Genomic DNA, 24,395 nt, shown 5'->3' with positions numbered 1-24,395 from the left:
AGTCTGTGTTGGTCTCTTGTTCCAGGGTGTCCAAGAGAGGAGGAGTGTGATCCATTCCTTGATATCTGGGGCATTGGCTGGGGCTGTGGCCAAAACAGCTGTGGCACCGTTGGACAGGACGAAAATCATATTCCAAGGTATTTGGGGGGCGGGATGAGGAGAAGCAGGGGAGTCTTTTCTCTGTTCCTGAGAAACATCTGTATACCCTCTGCATTTGAGAGAGAGAGAGAGAGAGAGGATCTACATGAAGAAAAGGAAATTTCTGAGACCTACATACATTATAAACTACACTCTGCAATTTGTATAGATGACTAAAGAGCCATGTAGCCTTGACCACTGGAACTTCTGCTACCAGAGCTAGAAACTTTAGGTTTTGTTAATGAAAGCAGAAGTCCTCAGAAAGCTGAATTCTGCCCTGGGGTGTGGGGAAATATGCTCACCTGACACAAATGCAGAGTGCACCCAGGCTGCAATTCAAGCGTTGTGCCAAGTGATGATTTGTGCTAACTATGGTTTAGAGAGTTGAAATGTACAAGCGAACCATATCTTGGAGCGGCTTGTCTGCATTCCTTTTCCATCTTCTCAGCACTCCTGTTTCTCACTGTGGCAGCCTCTAGAGACAGAATGATGGCCTTCACTATTGTTTGTAAATGTGAACATGGCGCCAAACCATGGTTGGCACAAGCCATGGTGGGAGGTGGGTTTGTAAGCCATGGCTTCTTCTGTGGTTTGCCACGATGTCTGTCTGGATCAACAAACCAGGGTTGGCAATTGACCACCAAATCGGGATATTTGGTGTTAGTTCGGAGTTGCTTTGTGCACAGTCCAGTATTGGGGGTGCGGGGTGCAGTGGGGAAGTGGCATATAAATTTTTAAAAATTAAAATTTGCAAACCATGGTTTCTGATTCTTGTTTGCTGGCTGATGGTGAACCATGGCTTGTCCATTCTTACAGCACATAGCATTATTCTAAACACTCTAAGAAAAGTAGATATTTTATAAAAAGCCAACAGTCTCCCGCTCTCTAGCACCAGTGTTGGTCACTGGGGTGCCTCTGCATGCTGTTTGATTGCAACTCCCATCATCCCTCACCATTGCCTATGCTGGCCAGGGCTAATGGGAGCTGTAGTCCAACATCTGGAGGGCCGCAAGTTGCTCACCCTTGTATCTAGCATGACCCAGAGTGGGGCCATGCAGATAGAAACTGGCTTGATTCTCAGTGGCTGGAGGTGCCAAAAGTGGGGAACAGATTTAGCCCCCACCTAATAGTTTTGCTGAGGACATCAGCCTTGTACTTAAGCATTTGCCTGGTCACCGCAGGCAACAAGGAATGGCATGCAGGTGAGTGAATGGGCTAGTGGAAAAGGAAAGGCAAGGTGCTTAGTCCCTCTTTTATGCCTGGCATAGAAACGCAGTGGCCTGCTGGATGATGGGTGGAGTGCCCCATTTTTCCTCTGCCAGCCCCTGTCAGGCCAGTAAAATACTCTGCAGGCTAGTAACTTCTGTGGGTTTATTTGCAAGGCTATAAGAACTGTCTTTTTACTTTCCTATTTGAGTGAGTGGGTTGCTGTTTGTTGTGTGGGGAAACTTAAAAGCACAGTATTTGGGCCCAGTTGCCATGGGGCTCCTGTCTTCCACAGCTGACACTGGGGCCCTAGTCCTCAAGGAAATAGTCAACCTGTGCCTTGGACTGTACTGCTGCAGCTCACATGACTGGAATGCTTCTCCATACAAAAAGTTTCCTGACATGCTAGTCTTCCGTGTGCGGAGAAAAGGCTTCTATCTTGGCCTTCTTTTCTTTGACAAGCCAACTTTCCATGTCCAGGATTTTTTCCCCCAGTAAATAAAAGAGCAGTCCATTATTTATTTCTTTTATTTAAAGTGTTTTTATCTTGATCCTAAGCCAAAAAGGCTCCCAGAGCAGTTTATATATAATCAGTAAAACAAGACAGTCCTTGCCCTGTGGTTTTCAGTTTAAAAAGGCATGACACGCAAGGAAAAGGAACGGGGAGGGAAGAGGAAAAAGCTGAGGGAGAAGGAGCCTTCATGGCAGTGCTGTCGCCTGAAGTGGTCCACGCAAGACACACGGTGAACTACCTCCTCGAGAGCTAAGTTGGGATATCCCGGTCCTCTGACTGGGATCCCATGTGGGCTTGTAATAGGAGAGAGACATTTGCACAAACGGCAGAGCCAAAATCCTTCAGAATCCTGGTTCATCGTCGGCAAGCAAGTGTGCTGTGCTCACTGCCCGACCGCTCCCGCTTGGCTCCTCCTGCAAGCGGGAGCGGCTAACCTAACCAGGAATTTATCATGGTGGAAAAGCTTGTCTGAACCTAGACCATGGCTTGTCGCTCCTCCAACAAGCCTGGAACCGGAAGCCAACTTCAGACCCTGGAGTCAAACTCTGGCTTGTTAGAGGAGTGCAAAAAGCAGGGGTCCTGGCTGAAAACATAACGATAAATGTTTCCTCCCTGGGAAGTTCCTGTTTAGCTTAGCCTCCCCCACTTTCAGGCAGAGTCAAGCAGGGGTGACTGGGCAGCATGCAGGAGCATGTTTGCTTGTGAAGGATAAGCCAGGATGCTGAAGAATTCTGGCTTTGTATTTGTGAGAATGTTGCCATCATCCCCAGGGGTCTTTCAGGAAGTTGAAACCCTGCAGTCAAGACACAATTCCCCATTGTGTCATCATGGGTATCTGGCTCCTCCTCTTCCTCCTCCTCTTCCTCCCTCTCCTCCTCTTCCTCCCTCTCCTCCTCTTCCTCCCTCTCCTCCTCCTCCTCCACAGTATGGACTTTTCCTGAGATCTATGATGTGAAAGGTTCTTCCACACAGGTTTAACATTTCAGATTCTGGATAACCCTTGTATTTGGGAGGAATTGCAAAGCAGGAATTACCCGGTGGGGTCATTTCTCAGGATGGACCACCCAAAGGGCTAAAGAGCTGTCTTAAACAACAGACCTGCATCCAAAAATGGAATGGCCCAAAATTAGATTGGCAGAGGGGTTGGTGGGGGGAGAGGAAAAGATTAGGTGGAGTGGTGGATTAATGCTGTGGACTTTCAGCTTAGTTAGGAGGGTGGAAAAGTTCCAAATTTCAAACCTGATTTGTGGCCCAGATTAGAGGATCTGTCTCTCTCTCTCTCTCTCTCTCTCCCTCTCTCTTTCATTTGAGGTTTAATCTTCGAATGAGATTTTGCTGGAAAGAGATTTGGCTTGATATTTTTTTATCTGCTTATCTCTGGGATGATTGGAAGCAGTGCAGAATCGAATTGAGATTGGAGGGGACAGTGCTGAACATGGAATTTCACAAAGAGATTGGTGGGGGCAAGGCGAGGCGGGGCAGGGAACTGGGTTTCTCCTTTTAAAGTCTACATTACATCAAAGGAACTTGTTGCTGATCGATAAGCGTCCAAATCCTTTTCTGCTTTAGTACTCATAAAGCACATAAAATGAACAGTAAGGGCTGTTGTACATTTAAAGGGATCTTAGTTGATGGGTTCCAGTCTATTGATTATATTTACATGTTCTCATATAGTGGTACTTGTATCATTAATTTATACTACAGTATAGTATTGTAAATACTGTATAATTAATTATATCTATAATATAATTAATTATATATAGGATAAATTATATTATATATGTATATAACTTTAAATATAATTAATTATATAAATAATATAAAATATAATTGATAATATTTAATATAATTTATATTATATAATTTATATAATATAATATTTAGAGGTTGGTGTAAAGCGACACAACAGCAAAGCAACAAGGAGCCTCTGGATCCCCTGTGGATGGAGTCAGTCTTAAGGTCAAATGTATAAGGAAGATAGAAAGACCAACTACAAAGTATTAAAATATATATTTTAAGCTAAAGGAGGGCGGAAGCCAAAATGTTTTGCTTAAAATATATTTTGAATACTCTGTTTTTGGTCTTTCTGTCTTTCTTACAATATAATATTTAGATATATAAATATCTACTGCCTGGTTGAGGCATCTTAGTCAAACGGAGGTTATAAATAAATAAATAAATAAATAAATAAATAAAGTCTAAACAGTTGATTAAGCGTTGGAGGCCTAACACTTAACAAAAATGGATTTGAAAGACGTAACGTATCGGGAATGCAGTAGCTGCAGAATTCTGCAGTGTCAGGGTGCTGGACTAGGGACAGGAGATGCTGCTTTTTGCTCTTAGTCCATCTGGCTCAGTACTGTCTACCCGGTACTGACTGGCAGCCATACATTCTTATTCCACTCTCTAATAACCAGAAACCAACACTTCTCAAATTTTCTATCATCATCATCACCATCATCGCTACTATAGAAAGCACCCAAAATTTTCTAACTGCTATGCAGATATTGAAAGATAGCCCCTGCCTGCAGGCTCACAATATTTATTAACAAATTTACATAATCAACTGAACAGAACAACAAAACAAAACAACACTGCTCTAAAAAAAACCCCTAACCCACCCTAACTGCCTGCCTGAACAGCCAGGTTTTTAAAGCCCGGCAGAAGCTCATCAAAGACTCTAATAGGCTTGATACAAAAGGAAAAAGGAGTGGAGTGGGAAGAAGGAAGTAAACACTGGAACATTAGCTCCTTCTCTGGCTGATAGATGAGACAAGATTGGTTTTCCTCATGCTTGGAGAGGGAGGGTACAGCCTCATGGAGGCCTTTGGTCCCCTAGGCGAAGGATGAGGCCAGAATATGGTGCCCTTTGTCTCTGAAGACCCTTTCTTTCTTTTCTCTTTTATTTTTATTTTTTTAAAGGAGGTATAAACAAATAAATTACAGGATCCCAAAATGGATTACAATTACAGGACCCCAAAGGGTGGGACGTATTAGGGTGATGTGGTGGTGTAGCAGCTTCATCTGGCCCCTGGCTCTTCTGATCCAGGTTGCAGGCGTGTCCCTCCAGAGCAAGGGAAGGTGTCTTCAGACGTTTTGGCCTACAACTCCCATCTGCTCTAGCCTGTGGCCAATGGTGAGGGATCATGGGAGTTTTAGGCCAAAACATCTGGAGGGCCGCAAGTTGCCCTCTCCTGCTCCAGAGGGAGAAGGAGCTATGGGGCTGGCTGATGACTTGCGAAAGCATCCTTTCGGGTAATGTGCAGAGACCGCTGTCCCCAGGCACTGGGGGATGCCCATGTACCTCCCTGCAGAAGGAACTGTAAATGAACCATAGGATGGGCGGCCAATCCTGGAAAGATGCTGGTTTTGACCTATAAAACCTTATATGGCTTGGGACCGTAGCACCCGACAGAGTGCCTCTCCCAGCATGAACCAACCCATACATTATATTCCTCATCTAAGGTCCTCCTCCAGGTGCCTCCTCTGAGGGAGGCTCAGGAGGTGGCAACAAGGGAGGCGGCCTTCTCGGTTGCGGCCCCCAAGTTGTTGTTGTTGTTATTATTAACTATACAGCCCCATAGCCGAAGCTCTCTGGGCAGTTTGCAGAAGTTAAAACATTAAATACAATATAAAAAGTTTAAAAAACATTTAAATAAAAGCACACAGACAAGGTACACAAACAACATATAACTAAAAACAACTTTGAATTGTCAGTCATAACTAAAGACACATGCAGGACTGATTAAAACTGATCAGGTGCTACCAAATGCCTGGGAAAGGAGATAAGTCTTAACCTGGCGCCGAAAAGATAATCATGTTGGCGCTAGGCAGACCTTATCAGGGAGCTCGTTCCACAGATGGGGGGGCCACCACTGAAAAGGCCCTCTCCCTTGTTGCTGCCTTCCAAGCTTTGGAGGAGGCACTCGGAGGAATTATGGAATGATCTCCCCTACGAGGCCTGCCTGGCGCCAACTTTGTTATCCTTTTGATGCCAGGTTAAGACCTTCCTCATCTCTCAGGCATTTGGCAGCATATAATGAGGTTTTAATCAGGTCCTAGATTATTGTTGGTTGTTTAAAATTGTTTTAGATCTATGTGTCTCTGTGCATGCTGTTTGTTTATATGTTTGTGTTTAAATGGTTTTATAATGTCTTTTAAAGGTTTTTAATCTTTGTAAATCACCCAGAGAGCTTCAGCTATTGGGCGGTATAGAAATGTAATATACTAAATGAATGAAGGAATCGTTGGCGTCAAAGCATCCCTCTGAGAACTCCCTTATGTCATTGCTTGGCTGCAGGTTTCCAAGTCCCGATGCTTATGCGTGTGTTTCTGGCTTTTTCTTTTTCAGTGTCGTCGAATCGGTTTTCTGCAAAGGTAAGGCAAAACTTTGCTCTCCTTGTGTCCTTAAGATGTGTACATGTGTCCTTACAACCCACTGATTTGGTCCCAGGGTACAGTCTGACGGCTGGCTTGCTGGTTGTTTGCATCCTAAAAAAGATCTCTCTATCCTGCTTCTCCATCCATATGGTTCTTCAGCAGCAAATGATCAATAGGTCATCAAGAACTAACAAAGACACAGATGATAAATTAGTTAATAACCTATGAGTTTTGCTCTTTTTTCCCTCCCAATCTCTTTTCCTCTTGTGTCATGTCATTTAGATTGTAAGTCTGAGGGCAGGGACTGTCATATAAAAATTTTGTAAGTTGCTCTGGGAGCCTTTTTTGGCTGAAGAGCAGGGTAAAAATACTGTGTGTGTGTATATATATTCATTCTATAATAATAAAAAAGGTTTGTGCCTGCCAATGCCATAGCTCCAAAACTGTCAAACCTTGACGCATGAAACTAGACATGTATACTAAGGGGACCCTGGGGAAGTGAACCTTAGGGTTATTTGGCTGTTACCACTCGTTAATTTAAATGCATCTATGTTTGAAGCCTGTAGTGCCATCTTCGGTCACTAGGTGACAGACTTCCTTAACCAGCACATAACTTTGCAATCGGTACAGTTTGAAGCCAGGGGGAGTCGTCGAAGGGACAGAGCAATGTGGCGCCATGGAATGGGCAGACCCTTTGCTCAGGGTGGCAGAGGCGGTGCCTAGGGGTGCCGGTGGGTGTGACTTCTCTCAGATGGGTCAGACACAACGTGTCCCACTGTGACAGCCACGTAACCTGTTTTGATACAGCGAAGCCCTCAAGCAAAGGGCTATTCCAGCCCGTGCAAATCCAGGTATTTTGCTAGTTAGACATTTATTTTTATTTTATTTATTAAAGTGTTTTTGTCCCATTCCTCAGCCAGAGTAGTTCCTGGAAAAAGCTCAATCAAAGAAGGCAGCTCCTGCTGGCAGGCCTACAGTCTAAAAAGGCACGACACACAAGGAAAAAGGAATGGGGAGGGAAGAGGGGGGAAAACTACCGTTTTCAGTAGGGCTGGTGGAATGGCGTTGCTTCCCCTGTCATCTCCAACCTTAACTGTGGTTAATGCCAGGTTCCCTGTTAAAAAACGGTTTTAATGCTCAAGCCTTCAAGCCTGCGTCTTTGACAGCTAGTGTCTGCTCTGTCCAGGAGGCCTATCGCCTGATCTACCGCACCTACCTCAATGAAGGGTTCTTCAGCCTGTGGCGCGGGAACTCCGCCACCATGGTCCGGGTGATCCCGTACGCTGCCATCCAGTTCTGCGCACATGAGGAGTACAAGCAGCTTCTGGGCAGCTACTATGGCTTCCAGGGAAAGTAAGAGGCTGCGGATCTGGTCCTCTTAAGAGTCTTAAAGGTGGGGTGGGGGGAGGATTGCCAAATTGAAGCTGCATATTTATTTTTAATAATCAGACCATTCAGCTAACTATTTGGGGTTCGTTATAGCCTCCAATTTAATTTGGCTTCAGTCAACTTTTTTACCTAGTGCGGCACTTAAAATTAACCTCTGGCTTTTCTGCTACATGGGCGTCTTGTTTCTCTGCACCTCTGCTCTTTGTTGACTCAGGAACCTGTGTGGTTCGCCCAAGGCAAGAGGTGGATCAAAGTTACAGGAGGCCTTTGTGTTTTTAGAAATGAACGTCAGCTACTGCTTCTGTCCCCTCAAATGTATTTCTAGGTGTGATCTGATAAGTGAAACACCCACCACTGGGTAATTCATGCAGGCTGCAAATCTCACTTTTGAGACTGGATCGATCTGTACTGCAGGACTCGTGGCCACAAACGCCTGGCAAATATTTATTCATTTATTTTATTCATTTCATTTCTATACTGCCCAATAGCCAAAGCTGTCCGGCCAGTTCACAAAAATTAAACCGCAGAGTATAGCATAAAACAATATAAGATAGGGCAGCTTAAAACCACAATAGAACAGTGCAACCAGAATAAAACCTGGCAGCAATGCTGAGATTTACAATACAGATTTAAAACACTAGGACTAGGAAGCCAAAATGCTAAAATACTGGGAGAATAGAAAGGTCTTTACCTGGTGCCAAAAGGAGTACAATAAGAAATAGGATCCTTGCCTGGTGCCAGAATTGGAGCGCTGGCTGAACCTGCCAGGGGAGAACAAGCAGCATATTTGGACTTTTCTGTCCCCCCCCCCCCCCCCGCTTTTTATACCACCTAGTCTGCTGAAGAGTTCGGGAGAGCTCAAAGGTGGTCACGCTTTTGTGGAATTTTGTTTGGCCCTAATAAAGTCATTGCCTAACTGTGGATTTTCTTTATGGGCCAACACATCTATCTATGTATTTTGCTTGGGCTGTTTGGACATAACACAGCTTTCACTGACAGTCCGTGGGTTATTTAACCCATGGCTTGTTCTTGGGTTAACTTGGGGTTGTTTAACTCACAAAAAAACCCAGCTTCCTGGGTTCGGACAAAACTGTAACAGCCCTCATCTTTCAAGACTGGCTTTGGTTATGCAAGAGTCAAGGAAAGCACTTTGTGCATTCTCAAGGGCATCCCCCCCCCCTTTTGTTTACGTGTCTCTGGGTTAAAATTGGGACTAGGAAAGGATAGCTTCTTGATCTGGCTCCAGCCAAGTTACCTTCTGCAGTGAAGAAATTTCTTCTGCTGGCAGGAAAATCACAGAATCATCGTGTTAGGAAGGACCTCAAAGGGCATGTAGCCATGCCCCCTGCTGATGCAGGAAATCCACCGTTGTAGCAATCCTTGCAAGCTCCCTTGAAATCCTCTAACAAGCCTTTGAGAGCTGGGGGTAATTCTTCCTTCTAAAAATGATTTTTTTTCTGGTTCAGGGCACTCACTCCCCTGCCCAGGTTCATTGCAGGTTCGCTTGCAGGCACAACAGCTGCCATGCTGACGTACCCCCTAGACCTGGTCCGTGCACGGATGGCGGTGACACCAAAGGAAATGTGAGTGGTCAGTGGGAATGCAGGTGTGATTTGGGTGCGTGTGTGTACTACTGTCTTATGTCAAGGGTGCAGAACCATATCCAGGGCTCTTGGAATCCCTCAGATAGCTCCACTCCCTTCCTCTGGTCCACCTCCTTTCCCTCAACCATAGATTCTTTGCTGGTTTCCCGGCTCTTGGGCAGTTTTTTCTTCATTCTAAAAGGTCGAAATGCCCCTCCTAAGGCTGAGTTCCTGGCAGCAAGAGCTTCAAGCTAAAACAGGCTGGTATTTTTTGACCCCACTCCTTTTGCCTTTGGCCTTGCCCACTACTGGAATGCGGCCCCTGAGAGCTTCTCTGAACTGGAATGCGGCCCTTGGGCTGAAAGAGGTTCAACGCCCCTACATTCGATTAATGAACATCGAGAAGATTCAAACACCTCAATTGGTTTCCTACTGCTCAGGTTCAAGTGTAGGAAAGTTACTGCCAAACTCCATTATGAAAGTGGAGGAACTGGAGGAAGTTTTCCCCTCCAGAGGAACCTGAATTTAACTACTGATGTTGATAATAATAATTGGAAAATCTGAACAGCAGCGAGAGCCACACGCACACACCTCCTATGCTCAGAGAGAGACTTTTTCAGGCTAAACCTTCTCTTACAAGTCTGTAGCCTCTTTTTTAATATATACCAGAAAATCCATCAGGCTCTGAGCATGGGATTGGAGGAATGGAGGTATTCTCCCAAATTGAATTCGGCTTTCAGTCTGAAAGAGGTTCTTCATTCACCCCTGTTGAAGTATAAGGCAGCTTTATGTGGTTCTACTAAACCAGTGTGGAGGTATCAGGACAGTGCTATAGAGGGAAGCAGGACTCATAAGCCTCCCTGTGTATTCTGGAAAACCCCAGTGTGTTCCTCCAGAAGAAGATCTGCAGCACAGCTGAGAATGCCTGAAATACGGCTTGCCTGGCTGTTGGCGTTCCCAAATGCATCTGCCCATTGCCAAGCACACGTGCACAACGCATTAAAAACAACAATCCAAACCCAGTGAGAGACTTTCATCTTGACCTGAGCAGTGGCTGTCGTACAAGATGCAAAAACACGTTGATTGAAATGGCAAAAAGAGATTAAAGATGTTGTAAGGTGGGCTTCCCAGGGGAGGAGTGTCCTGAGGAGCTGGTGCAGCTACTGAGAAGGCTCTGCTCCGAGTCTCCACTTAGGAAGGGAAGACACGCAGGTTCGCAGAGTCCAGTCCGTTTTAGAAGTACCCAGCCTCCCCTGCAATGACTCCAACTGGCCAGTCCTGCCGTGTAGGGCTGGCTTGTGCTTCCTTGATGAAGCCATTCGCTGGGCTGGGCCTGTCTCTCCGTTTATTTTCCCCTCCTCCGAATCCACAGTGCTTAAAAATAGCACAGGTTCCTCCTGGCCACAGGCTGAGCAGCCATGCCAAAAATAGTTAATTGTGACATCGGGCCTTTGGTGCTCTATCTGTGCGAGTGTGTGTTTTCCTCTTGTGAATCTGGAAAGAAGGGGTGCACAGGATATGAGACAAGCCGGATCTTTTCTTCGAGCTCCGGAATGGATTGTGCAGCTCTCCTTGAGTGCGTCACACAGGCGCTGTACCTGCTTTCAAAGCACAGCCCGTGCATCTGACAAAGTGGGCTGTAGTCCCCAAAAGCTTCTGCCATGACAAGATTCTTCATTGTCCTTTTGGAGGGGGAAATATAGTGTGCCCTCCTGCCTATTGATGGTGTGTCTTGATGGGTGGCTAGCAGTTGTACTCTCTGCCATATGAGACTACGTTCCTGCATCGTTTATTTTTTATTCATTGGCAGTGGAATTATCTCCTGCCCTTTTCTGCATTTGCCTCGTCGTAAGCCCCGGTCTGCACGATTTTACGCCTTAAAGCCTGCAGATCTAAGCATGATGAATAGTTTTAATTATGGTTTGTTGACACGCCGGAGGGCATTGGGCTCTGCAGCATGGAAAAGGAACTTCAGGTGTTCGCTGCTGATCCCAGGAGTTTAAGGTACTGGAGGTATATTAGTTGAATGCAGGCATTCCATGTACTGGATCAGGCCAAGGGGTCATCTGTTTCAGCATCTTGATTCCCGCAGGCACCCACCAGATGCTGGAGGCAGGAGCCCTCTCCTGCAGTTTTTCCCCAGCACATGGTATCCACAGGCCTCTGAACCTGGAAGTTCTAATTAGCTCTTTTTATTTGGTTTATATTTTTATCTTGCTTTTTTTCCAGATTGCTCAGGGTGCATAGTTCTCCTCTCTCCCCTTTATCCTCACAACAACCCTCTGGAGTAGATACGGCAGAGAGAGAGAAAAAGACTATATAGGCCATGGTCATCCAGTAATCTTTGTGGCTGGGGATGGATTTGAACCCAAGTTTGCCCTTGGAGGGCCTGTCTCAGTGTTCCCCAACCTGATGCCCTCTGGATGTTTTGGACTACAACTCCCAGAATTCCTGACCATTGACCAGGGGTGATGGGAGGTGAAGTCCAAAACATCTGGAGGGCACCTTTGGGAAAGACTTGTCTCTCCTCTCCTCCATGGATTTGCCTAACTCCCTTTTAATGGCATCCAAATCTGGTGGTGATTCCCACATCTATTGGCGGCAGGTCCCTAAAATGTGTCTTATGTGAAGAAGCTATTTATGTGCCCTGAATCTACAGCCAATTAATTTCTAAGACAATATGAAACACTGTCTTAGTGTTTTTCCAGTTTGGATATGGGCTTAGTCAACGTTCTTGTTAGTTATACGTTCCTTCACATCCAGCTGCGTGTTAAAAAGCTATTTTTATGACTTGCCAACTTCTTTAAAAAAAAGAAGAACCTTACTTTATGCTGAGGTTCCAAGCCATGTCCTTGCAATACCATGAAGGTCATTGCTTGGAAATCCCAGTAAAACAGCAGTTACATATTTGCAGAGCTGAAAAAAAACCCTCCCACATGAGAGTGTTTGCCAATATGTACTCAGCTCTGCTATTAATGCTGCCGTGTTCCCAGATGAACACATGAATGGGGTGGAATAAGAGAGGAGAGGTCTGTTGGCACCCGTTAGCCAGGATGGTTAAGTGGATCCTTCATGCAAACAGGCACTCGACCTCTAAATACCCATTGCTGGGGGCAAACAGGGTGTGAAGGCTATTACCTGCACACCCTGTGAGTTTCCCAGGGGCGTTTAGCTGACCACTGCTTGGAAACCAGATTGTGGACTTGGGATCAGTCCAAAAAGGTCCACCTAACAGACCTCTTTTTCTGTCATTTTTTCCCCTTTGAACCCAGGAGTTAGCTAGCTCTGGGTTTTTGTTTTTGTTTTGCTATAACAGCCTCTCGCTGATTCTGAAAGGATTTGTCACATCCAGTCATCGACAACGGTTGCGTGGCTGCTCAGAAATGGAGATAAATGTGTGTGGAATTGGATACGGGTGCAGAACCTGCCTAACTTCTTACAGCCAGCAGAGAAGGGGTGGCACAGAGAAAGAAACAGAGAAAGAAAACACTGAGCAGTAATACAAGTCAGCTGTTTCCCAACTTGGTGCCCTCCAGATGTGTTGGACTGCACCAGGTTGAGGAAGGCGGTTAGCAGCAAAAGCTCAGAGCCACAACTGTGACAGAGCAAGACGGGAGAAGCCAGCAGGAAGAACATGACATGATAATGGCGTGTAGTGTTTCTTGGGGTTGTGGCTTGGCTGGAATTATAGAACGAAGGGGATGGTTCCACAGTGCGAAGTTTTGAGTTCCTTAGACCAAGCCTGGTGTTAGCAGCACCCATCTGTCCTGAGTCGTTGCCTCCATTGGTGGCCACCATGTTCTTGCGGCAGTGGCCATCCCTTCCCACCCTGGAATGACTCAAGTTCCTCTCCCCCTCTGAGGTACGCCAGGGCTCAGCGCTGGTGTCTTTTAGGCATTCCTTGGAATCAGAACTGTTTCTGATTACAGTGTACTGTAGTGGTTCAAGTGCTGGGACTAGGGCTAAGAAGAACTGGGTTCAAGGCCATAAAGCCCACTTGGGTGACTTTGGGCGGGTGAGGCTGACTCTCAGCCTCACCCAGCTCGCAGGGTTGTGGTGAGGATAAAGTGGAGAGAAGGAGCAGGATCATGTATGCCGCCTTGGGCTCCTTGAAAGAGGAAAAAGGCAAGGTATAAATGCCAAATATTTTGGCTTTCCCTCAGCCATGAGTTACCTTTGAAACAACCTCATCATACTATATTGTGTGTGTGTTCTTTTGCAAACTGCTTTGGGATTTGTTCAGATGAAAAGCAGTGTATAAATATTGTTAATAAATAACTAGTAAGTAAATGTTGGGGGCATTGTTGGAAATGAGGAACGCAGCCCCACGGTGCCTGCCACCCAGGTGAAACCCCACCTGCCAGAGGGAGACCATGGGCAAAATCCAGTGTAAGTCCTACTTAGAAGAGAGGGGCTCTGGCAACCACCTGCTTCATCTGGTGAGCACCTACCTGGCCCATTTGTCTGTTTCCCTGCTGCTTAGAGTAAATGAATGGGACTTAAGTTAGTCACAATTAACTTAAGTTCCATTTATTTCAATAGGTTTACTCTCAGTAGGCCTTAGGTTGGACTTTGCCCCATGTGGCCACCTTTTGAGGGCCCTGTCAACCCTGGAGTTAGACCTGCCCCTAGATTTCTCTCTTCCCCCCCATGTAAACTCCGGTCTCCAACCTCAGGCTCCTTGCACAGAGATGTGACCCAATCCCTTCTTTGTTTCCCTGGCAGGTACGGTAACATTGTTCACGTCTTCATCCGGATCTCCCGGGAGGAAGGGCTGAAGACGCTGTACCGGGGCTTCGTCCCCACCATCCTGGGCGTGATCCCTTATGCTGGGTTGAGCTTCTTTACCTACGAGACCCTGAAGAAGCTGCACGCAGGTGAGGGCCACGGGGATGTGCGCCAGTCCCGGGCGACGGTGATCTGCATTTTAAGAACATCGGAAGAGCCCTGCTGGATCAGACTGAAGGCCTCTCTAGTCCAGCATTCTGTTCCCTCAGTGGCCAACCAGCTGCCCACGGGAAACCCACAAGTAGGGCAGGAGTGCAACAGCACCCTCCCGCCCATGTTCCCCAGCAACTGGTGCACATAGGCATACTGCCTCTGAAACTGAAGGTAATATAGAGCCATTGTGGCTAGTAGCCATTCTCCTCCAGGAATTTGTTTAGTCCCCTTTTAAGCCCATCCCAGTTTGTGGCCATTTTGTGGTAGCGAGTTCCATAGTTTAACTCTGCGCTGTGTGAAGAAGTCCTTTTTATCTCTCCTGTATCTCTCACCAGTCAGCTTCATGGGATGACCCCATTGGGTTGTAATATTATGACAGAGGGAGAAGAATGTCTCCCTCTCCACTTTCTCCACACCATGCATACTTTTATACAGTTATGCATACTTCCATCTCCCCTCACTCACCTTTTCTCTCTCTCTATCAGCTGGTTCCTGCCAGAGTTGTTAAAAAAGCATGTTTCTAGTCCTTAAGCTGCCATGCTATGCTTGAAAGTACATAGAAGAAAGACTTTTATCTGTCTTGAATCTCCCACCATTCAGCTTCATGGGGTGACCCCATTGGGTTCAAGTATTATGAGAGAGGGAAAAAAATGTCTCCTTATCAGCTTTCTCCACACTCAACCTTCCAGATGTGTTGGAATACATGTTCCACAATCCCCCAGCCATGTTGGGGATAATTTGTACACCTCTATCATGCCTCCACTGTGGGCAAGAATCCCTTAGAAGAAATGGAGTAGCACTCATAGTCAACAAAAGGGTGGGAAAAGCAGTACTGGGGTACAATCTTAAAAACGATAGAATGATCTCAGTACGAATCCAAGGCAAACCATTCAACGTCACGGTAATTCAAGTCTGTGCCCCAACCACTGATGCTGAAGAAGCTGAGGTTGATCGGTTCTATGAAGACCTACAGCACCTTCTAGAACTAACACCAAAAAAAGATGTCCTCTTCATCATAGGGATTGGAATGCTAAAGTAGGAAGTCAAGAAATCACCGGGATAACAGGCAAGCATGGCCTTGGTGTACAAAATGAAGCAAGACAAAGGCTAATAGAGTTTTGCCAAGAGAACACGCTGATCATAGCAAACACTCTTTTCCAACAGCACAAGAGACGACTCTACACATGGATATCCCCAGATGGTCAATATCGAAATCAGATTGATTATGTCCTTTGCAGCCAAAGATGGAGAAGCTCTATACAGTCAGTCAAAACAAGACCTGGAGCTGACTGTGGCTCAGATCATGAGCTTCTTGTTGCAAAATTTCGGCTTAAATGGAAGAAAGTAGGGAAAACCACTAAACCATTCAGGTATGACCTAAATCATATCCCTTATGAATATACAGTGGAGGTGAGGAATACATTTAAGGGATTAGACCTGATAGACAGAGTGCCTGAGGAACTATGGACAGAGGTCCGTAACATTGTTCAGGAGGCAGCAACGAAATCCATCCCAAAGAAAAAGAAATGCAACAAAAGCAAAGTGGCTGTCTGATGAGGCTTTACAAGTAGCTGAGGAAAGAAGGGAAGCGAAAAGCAAGGGAGAAAGGGGAAGACATACCCAACTGAATGCAGAGTTCCAGAGAATAGCAAGGAGAGACAAGAAGGCCTTCTTAAATGAACAATGCAAAGAAATCGAGGAAAACAACAGAATGGGAAAGACTAGAGATCTCTTCAAGAAAATTGGAGATCTCAAGGGAACGTTTTGTGCAAAGACGGGGATGATAAAAGACAAAGAAGGCAGGGACCTAACAGAAGCAGATGAGATTAAGAAGAGGTGGAAAGAATACACAGACGAACTATACAGGAAAGATCTGAATGTCCCTGATAGCCATGATAGTGCGGTCACTGAACTTGAGCCGGACATCCTAGAGAGTGAAGTCAAGCGGGCCTTAGGAAGCATTAGTAACAACAAAGCTAGCAGAGATGACAGTATTCCAGCTGAGCTATTTAAAATCCTAAAAGACGATGCTGTTAAAGTGCTGCACTCAATATGCCAACAAATTTAGAACACTCAGCAGTGGCCACAAGACTGGAAAAGGTCAGTTTACATTCCAATTCCAAAGAAGGGCAACGCCAAAGATTGTTCAAACTACCGTGCAATTGCGCTCATTTCACATGCCAGCAAGGTTATGCTCAAAATCCTACAAGCTAGGCTTCAGCAGTATGCGAACCGAGAGCTACCGGAAGTACAAGCTGGGTTTCGAAGAAGCAGAGGAACTAGAGATCAAATCGCCAACTTTCGCTGGATCATGGAGAAAGCAAGAGAATTCCAAAAAAATGTCTGTTTCTGCTTCATTGACTACACTAAAGCCTTGGATTGTGTGGATCACAACAAACTGTGGCAAATTCTTAAAGAGATGGGAGTACCAGACCACCTTACCTGTCTCCTGAGAAACCTGTACGAGGGTCAAGAAGCAACAGTAAGAACCAGACATGGAACAACTGATTGGTTCAAAATTGGGAAAGGAGTACGACAAGGCTGCTTATTGTCACCCTGCTTATTTAACTTATATGCAGAGTACATCATGAGAAACGCCGGGTTGGATGAATCACAGGTCGGAATTAAGATTGCCGGGAGAATTATCAACAACCTCAGATACGCAGGCAATACCACCCTAGTGGCAGAAAGCGAAGAGGATCTAAAGAGCCTCTTGTTGAGGGTGAAAGTGGAGAGTGCAAAAGCTGGTTTGAAACTCAACATTAAAAAAACGAAGATCATGGCATCTGGCCCCATCACTTCCTGGCATATGGAAGGAGAAGAAATGGAAGCAGTGACAGATTTTGTTTTCTTAGGCTCCAAGATTACCGCAGATGTTGACTGTAGCCATGAAATTAAAAGACGCTTGCTCCTTGGGAGGAAAGCTATGGCAAACCTAGACAGCATAGTAAGAAGCAGAGACATCACCTTGCCGACAAAGGTTCGTACAATCAAAGCTATGGTTTTCCCAGTAGTAACGTATGGCTGTGAGAGCTGGACTATAAGGAAGGCTGAGCATCGAAGAATTGATGCTTTCGAACTGTGGTGCTGGAGAAGACTCTTACGAGTCCCCTGGACTGCAAGGAGGTCAAATCAGTCCATCCTAAAGGAAATCCACCCTGACTGCTCATTGGAAGGATAGATACTGAAGCTGAAGCTCAAATATTTTGGCTACCTAATGCGAAGAGAAATCTCTCTGGAAAAGACCCTGATGCTGGGAAAGACTGAGGGCAAAAGGAGAAGGGGATGGTAGAGGATGAGATGGCTAGATAGCATCACCGATGCAATGAATATGGACTTGAGCATACTCCGGGGGAGAGCGCAGGACAGGAAGGCCTGGCGTGCTATGGTCTATGGGGTCACGAAGAGTCAGACATGACTTAACGACTGAACAACAACAACAACATCATGCCTCCCCTTACTTGCCTCTTAAAGTGAAATGGCCCCAAAGTTGTCACCTTTTCTCATAGGGGAATTCCTCCAGCTCTTTGCATATTTGGGGCTTTATAGGTGGAACATGTTGGGGCTGTATAGATTTGGGGAAAAAAAGTCTGCAGAAGTGGTGGCGATATACAAGAAGTGAAAAATTACACGTGATGTGGAGAAAGTGTGTGAGTGGGGTGGTGGGGAGATGTTCATTTTCCATCTCTCATAATAGTCAAACTTGGGATCCCCCAGTGAAATTGATGGGCAAGAGATTTGGGGCGGACAAATGTCCTGCTTTGCACAATGCGTAATGATGGTCTCTTGCAAGTGGTGGCTGCTGGCTTCAGGTGGCTTTCAAAGGGGATCAGACAAAATCCAGAGAGAGTGGGGAGAGTTCTATTGCTGGCTCTTAGCCCTTGTAGCCTGGCCCAGTACTTCATATGCACACCTTGGAGTCCTCCTCTTTTATCATATCGTACATTTATATCCTGCCCTTCAAGGAGCTCACGGTAACATCTATGATAATCACTCCTCCCCCTGCCATTTTATCTTCACAACAACCTTGTGAGGTAGATTATGCTGGGTGTGTGTGACTAAGAGCTTCATGGCTGGAAGGGGATTTGAACCTGGGTCTCTCCAAGTCCTAGTCTGACCTCTAATGCTGGGGTGCCCACCAGAATGCCCACAGACACTTCTCTCAGCCTCTGCCAGGCTCCCTCCTGATTTTAATGTGAAGGCGTTGTTGTTTTTTAAATGGGGAGGTTGCAGTGCTGCAAAGCAAAGTTCTGCCCTCCAGCATCAACTCTATTTGGGCTCACAGGAACTCAGACTCCAGCTCTGCCTTGGACTTAGATCCTTGGGCACATTTCTTTTAGTCTCACCAGTTTGCTTTCTGGGAAATGTGTGTTTTGTGACTGATCACCCCCCCCCCCATGGCAGCCGTTTTATGAATGGTCAAGGCACCCCCAAGGCAGCCATTTTGTGAGAGCACCCACAACACACTCCCAAAATTCTAAATGTGCCCAGTGACCCCAGAAAGGTTCCGCAACACTACATTGGATTTTCCTTGGTTGACCTGGAGAGTCATGAAGCGGGGAGAGTCTGAAAACAATTCCCTTTCTTTATCACGTCTGCAATCAGATCTTGTCTTCCCTTTAAGCCATTTGAGCTCTGCAATTCAGCATTGGCCACGAGGATTTCTGGGGATTTCCCTCCCCAGGGGAAATATGTGTGTTGTGTTCTCCTCCGTGCACGTATATAGCGTCTTTGCTTCCTTTCCCATCTCCCCTCCAGATCATAGCGGGCGGGCGCAGCCCTATCCCGTGGAGCGGCTTATCTTTGGGGCCTGCGCAGGCCTGATCGGACAGTCTGCTTCCTACCCTCTGGACGTGGTCCGTCGACGGATGCAGACGGCGGGGGCGCTAGGTTTGTCGTACGGGTCTGTCATTGGCACCATGGGGGACATCATCCGGGAAGAAGGACTCGTCCGGGGCCTTTACAAAGGGCTCAGCATGAACTGGGTCAAGGGTCCCATCGCCGTGGGCATCAGCTTCACGACCTTCGACCTCACGCAGATCCTGCTCCGTAAATGGGGGCACGGCCCAAACATGGCAAGGTAGTGGCCAACGTCCCCTCTCTCCCAGGTTACTTGGCGGACAGGCAAGCGATAACGGGGTGCAAATGCCGGCTAATGTGGACAGACATCCTCCTTTTAAAGCCCAAACTCAGACAGGGTCCTCGTGGTAGACCTGAGTGACCTAGGAGAACAGTCTCTGTTAGTCACATGTGTACACACACACACACACACACACACACACACACACCCTGATGGTGGAAGCCTACTTTGTTTTCCTGAGAATGGATATTGCTAAGAGAAACCTTCATGGCCTGGGCTTTCCATTGTTTTCATGAGATGGTCTAGATATCTCTGAATTCCCTAAGCAGGGGAGAAAGGGGGCCTCTTCCCCCCACCCAGTCTCAACAAACGCAGCTGTACCTCCTCGCCAGTTCTTGGTAAAGCTGCGTCGTTCACAGCTGCACCTCACCACAGCCAGTGACTTGCCCTCGATTCAGTTTCATCTACATCTTAGTCTGTGTTTTTGAAATGGGACTTAACCAGGATTTGAGAGGTGGGATGTTTTGTGCTCCTGCCCCCGCAATATTTTTGACACAATTGGCTTGTTTTCCAAAGCCTGGGATCTACTGGATGGAAACTCTCTCTTTCTCCCCTTCTTTTCAAAATTCTGCCCCTCAACTCCTGTTGCACAAGATAATCTCCTGGAAGAATATGCCAGCTCACAGAGGAAAACCAAAGACTGGATCTTTTTCTGTAGAACAGGAGGCATCTCACTTCAAATTCCTGTTGCCACAATCCAGGGAAACTCCTGGCTTTGGAACTGGATCGAAATCAACAGTATTAGCTTGGATGCTCTTCAGAGCAGCATTTAAATATTATTTTTAAATGGCATTATTCAGGGTTCAAGCCTGCCCTGGAATGGGTGCCCTCGAGGGTGAGTTTTAGCTACGTGTGGTGCTAAGGGAGATGCTCTTGCGAGCTTGAAACACAGACCAGTTTGTTTTTTCAGTATTACCGATTGCTGTGGAATAAAAAAAAAAAAACTCTCAAAGGGAAGTGGGAGGTATCTGGAGATTCTCTTAAGTGCCTGGATGAATGTGCTTGAGTTCCTATGGAGAATCGCAGGGGGTGGTAAGCAATTGGGAGTCATCTCATAGCGTTTACGTCAGGCCTGCCTGCCTGCCTGCCTGCCTCCCTGCCTGCCTCCCTGCCTGCCTCCCTGCCTGCCTGTCTCTCTCTATTCTCAAATTAGATTGAACTATCTCAGTCTTTCTCAACCAGTTGCCCTTCAGATATGCTGGACTACAACTATCACAGCAAGGCCAGTCTTCTCTAGGTTTGTGGGATTACTGGGCATTGTAGTTCCACGCATTTGGAGGGCACCCAGTTGGGGAAGGGTGTGCTTAACCTCTCGTCGGTTTTTAATTTTTCCTTTGCTGCGCCATGACCCAAATGTAGCTTCTGCCTTGTAGAAATCGCAACCCTTTGCCCAGATGTGAATCACAAGGCCTGGTTGCCTCCCCCACTGGAGCAAAGATACAAAGAAAAGTGTGCTTTAAGTGGGGAGCCTTGTGTGGCCTAGACCCCTTTGCACCTCCTGGCATGCCACTCGCGGCCAGTTACACCTGTGCCCTTCTTCTGTTGTTCCTCTTTAAAGCCCTAGGAATTCTCTGTGCCGTTAGCAATCGTCATGGATTGTTTGCAGTAGAGTTACTGGAGTTATTTTAGGTTGGTTTGGGTTTTCTCTGAAGGGTGGTGGTGATGGGAACCCTAGAACCCCTCTTAGTTCTGCAGTCTTAAAAAGATGCTTCCGCACTTTATAGTGTGTGTTTTTAGCACACCTCAATACCCACAAACCATGTAGTCTTGCTGAAGACAACCCAGATCCAGGGGGTGTCTACAGGAGACGTTGCCTGTGCAAGGAATGTACAGCATTTGCACAATAAGCCCCAACCCCCCTTTTCATTTTTTAAAGACTTCCGTGACACCAGGCTTCCCCACCCTGGTGCCCTCTGGGAGTTGATTTCAGTTCCCATAACCCCCAGCCAGCATAGCCACTGGAATTATGGGAACAGAAGTCACCACCTCCAGAGAGCATCAGGTCAGAGAAGCCTGCCTTACATATCCACTCGCACACTCAAATCACAAACTGGGAATGTTTGGGAATGATGCAGTGAACAAGACAGAACTAATTTGTCAAAATAGCTCTTTTCTATTTAGCAGGGAGAAGCTGTAGGCCAGTCTTTAGATGTGTGGGATTACAACTCTCATTACCTCAATCCTTGGGGCTGATGAGAGTCATAGTACAATATATATTGAGGGTGTCGGCTCGGAAAGAGCTGCTTTGAGAGAGGTGCTCTGCCATTCTTGGATCCTTTTCTTTTTCCTCCCGGTGTCTCCACTGCCAATTCGACTTGCTAAAATCATCTGAGCCACTTCTGTCTCTTCCTAACCCCTCAACTACTTCGCCATTGTCATCTTCCCAGAAACCTGCAGACCCTCAACAGTTCCAGGAGCTGTTTAAAACACCGCATTCTTTAATTGGTATGGGTCAGTGGAAAGAAATAGTTTATTTTGGGAAGTCTCATGACACTTGGTATGTGTGTGCGTGTGTTCGTTCCCCCCTGCCTTGAGTTGACTAAAGCAGGGGTGGGCGGAAGGTAAATCTCGAGATGTTTTGGACTTCAACTCACAGCATTATTGACCACTGGCCATGCTGGCAGGGTCTTCTAGGATTGGAAGTCCAAATTATCTGTAGGTAAGCCTTCTTTCTGCTCATGCCTGGGCAAGAGAACCTTTCCCGGGACATCTGGGGGATGTTTTCTCTGCGTGTCCCCAATTCTCAGTGTGGAGCAGCAGGAACTTTCTGGAGTGATGGTTCTGGGACAGTAGCTTTCATTCATGAAATCCAGCCAGGGGTTTCTTAGCAAAAAGAAAAGCCAGTAATGAAAGGATGTATTGACGAGTTTGTCTGCTGCTACGGACCTTGCCCAGGCTGCTCTCGCATGGTAACAGGACCCATCGGATTGGATGGGGGCCTGCATTAACTGAATGCACCTTGAGGGGGCGCTGCAGGATTCTCTACATCAGGGGTGGGCAGAAAGGAGATCTCCAGGTGTTTTGGACTTCAACTCTCAGCAGCCCTTGCCAGCATGGCCAGTGGCAAGAAATGCTGGAAGGCGGAAGTCTGGAGATCTGCCTCCTGGACACCCTTGAAGGCTGCTCTCCGTAGATCATGGCAGAGGAGTTGCTCCTCAACAGACGAGTGGATGCAGAAAGGGTTCCTGCCATGACTGGAGTGGGGAGGCCTTGAAATATTTCGGCCTTAGAGCAGGGCCACCCTAACTTTCTACTATTGTAGGAATATTCCCTGTTGACTTATTAGTCGGAGAAACCACCTATTTAAGCCTTCCCTTAACTTGGCACCCTTGAGATGTGCTGGACTACAACTCCCATTATCCCCAGCCAGCAGGGCTATGCTGGCTGGGGATGGGAGTTGTAGTCCAACATATCCAGAGGTCTCCATGTTGTGGGGAGACTGTCTTATATGTTACAGAGAAGTCTGGTGGTATGTCCCAAGGTGCCCAGTTCACTCTGGGCAACATCCAGGCCAGTTGGGCCCCTCCCATGGCTCTGTGAAAATGGGGCGTGTGACCCTAAGATACCCCCAGCCAATCTTCTGCATCTGCGCACCGGGGAAAGATCAGTAGTGAGTGCTCTCCAGGGAAGCTGTTACTGACATCTGCTAAGCTTCCAGGAAAACTCGGCGGTCCCTGGAGAATAGTCTGCGAATGAAGGAAACCAAATTAGATGGCCATCGTGTCAGCCTGAGGCCAAGTGTCGCAAGGGTGACTTTTGGGAGCCCGATAACTCTATGCACGGGATGCGCCATTGTAAAATGCTGCCTTTTTTGTGAAACAAACACGTGTGTGCAGAATGCCAGCTGCGACGACTCTCCGCGAGTTAAAAGGTTCTGTATGTTTGGGGGCGATTTTTAATATGGTGAACAACCTTTTTGTTTTATATAAATGTTTATACTGACATCATTGTAAAGATCCGTGTCAAGAGAGGAGGTATATTTAATAATAAAAATGATTTATCCAGTTTCTGGTGTACGCTGAGAGTCCCTCTTTTCTGAGGACCCTGGCAGTGGCTTCTCTTCCTCCCCACCGCCCCATACCTGCTACATCTGAAGGGCTGCTAAAGATGGGGCCTGAAGCTGTTGTAAGCAGAGGCGGTGCTGGGGTGGGGAAGCATGAGGAGAACTAAGCCCCTCCCCAAGACACATAGCTCTCCCATTGCAGATCCCCTGTGGTTACAAGTGATGTACGCATTTTGTAAATTCCATTCTGACTGCTTCTTGAGGATTGTCAGGTGCCTTTCATTCCATCATCTGCTCATTGGCTGAATCACATTTTCTTCCAATTTCCTGAATTTGCACAAATTGCAAAAAACAGAAGCATAGCTTCCAAATCCCGGGAAGTACCAGTTCCCCTCTACTCAGCACTGGTTAGGCCTCCTCTGGAGTACTGTGTCCAGTTCTGGGCACCACACTTTAAGAAGGATGCAGACAAACCAGAGAGGGTTCAGAGGAGGGCAACCAAGATGATCAGGGGACTGGAAACAAAGCCCTATTAGGAAAGACAAAGAACTGGGCATGTTTATCCTTGAGAAGAGAAGACTGAGGGGAGATAGGATAGCGCTCTTCAAGGACTTGAGAGGTTGTCCCAGAGAGGAAGGCCAGGAACTCTTCTCAATCATCCCAGAGTGCAGGACACGGAAGAATGGGCTCAAGTGACAGGAAGCTGGATTCCAGCTGAACATCAGGAGAAACTTCCGGACTGTTGGAGCAATACAACAATGGAACCGATTCCCTAGGGAGGTGGGGGGCTCTCCCACACTGGAGGCCTTCAAGACGAGGCTGGACAGCCACCTGTCAGGGATGCTCTGACTTGGATTCCTGCATTGAGCGGGGGGTTGGACTCGATGGCCTTGTAGGCCCCTTCCAACCCTACTATTCTATGATTCTCTGTTCAAATCCCCACCCAAATACACAAATCCTCCCCCAAATGTGCATTTTCATACTTCAGCCAGTGTTATTTAATCTTACGTATTTTTCTACGGTTAAATTTGCATGAAATTCCAGAAAGTAAAAATCCAAGCAACTCGGGAAAAGCCCATCCGCTGCAAAATCGTTTGACTC

At 46.7% G+C, this 24,395-nt stretch overlaps 1 protein-coding gene across 1 annotated transcript in view; it reads left to right on the top strand.

The window, feature by feature from the left end:
• The window catches only part of SLC25A42 (solute carrier family 25 member 42), a 42,526-nt gene extending 22,278 nt beyond the window's left edge, over nucleotides 1-20,248 (top strand). The window contains exons 3-8 of the mRNA XM_084825968.1: nucleotides 26-137; nucleotides 6,210-6,235; nucleotides 7,425-7,591; nucleotides 9,094-9,210; nucleotides 13,936-14,087; nucleotides 18,910-20,248. Coding sequence (XP_084682094.1) covers nucleotides 26-137; nucleotides 6,210-6,235; nucleotides 7,425-7,591; nucleotides 9,094-9,210; nucleotides 13,936-14,087; nucleotides 18,910-19,235 — 900 coding nt within the window. The 3' untranslated portion in view covers nucleotides 19,236-20,248. The remainder of the gene's footprint in view (nucleotides 1-25; nucleotides 138-6,209; nucleotides 6,236-7,424; nucleotides 7,592-9,093; nucleotides 9,211-13,935; nucleotides 14,088-18,909) is intronic.
• The last annotated feature ends 4,147 nt before the right edge of the window (nucleotides 20,249-24,395 follow it).

Source organism: Heloderma suspectum, chromosome Z (genome assembly GCF_057233095.1).
Source record: "Heloderma suspectum isolate Gila_16-S chromosome Z, 16-S_ref, whole genome shotgun sequence".
Classification (NCBI taxonomy): domain Eukaryota; kingdom Metazoa; phylum Chordata; class Lepidosauria; order Squamata; family Helodermatidae; genus Heloderma; species Heloderma suspectum.
The sequence above is the reverse complement of the archived record's forward strand: the minus strand, read 5'-3'. Positions and strand labels throughout refer to the sequence as shown.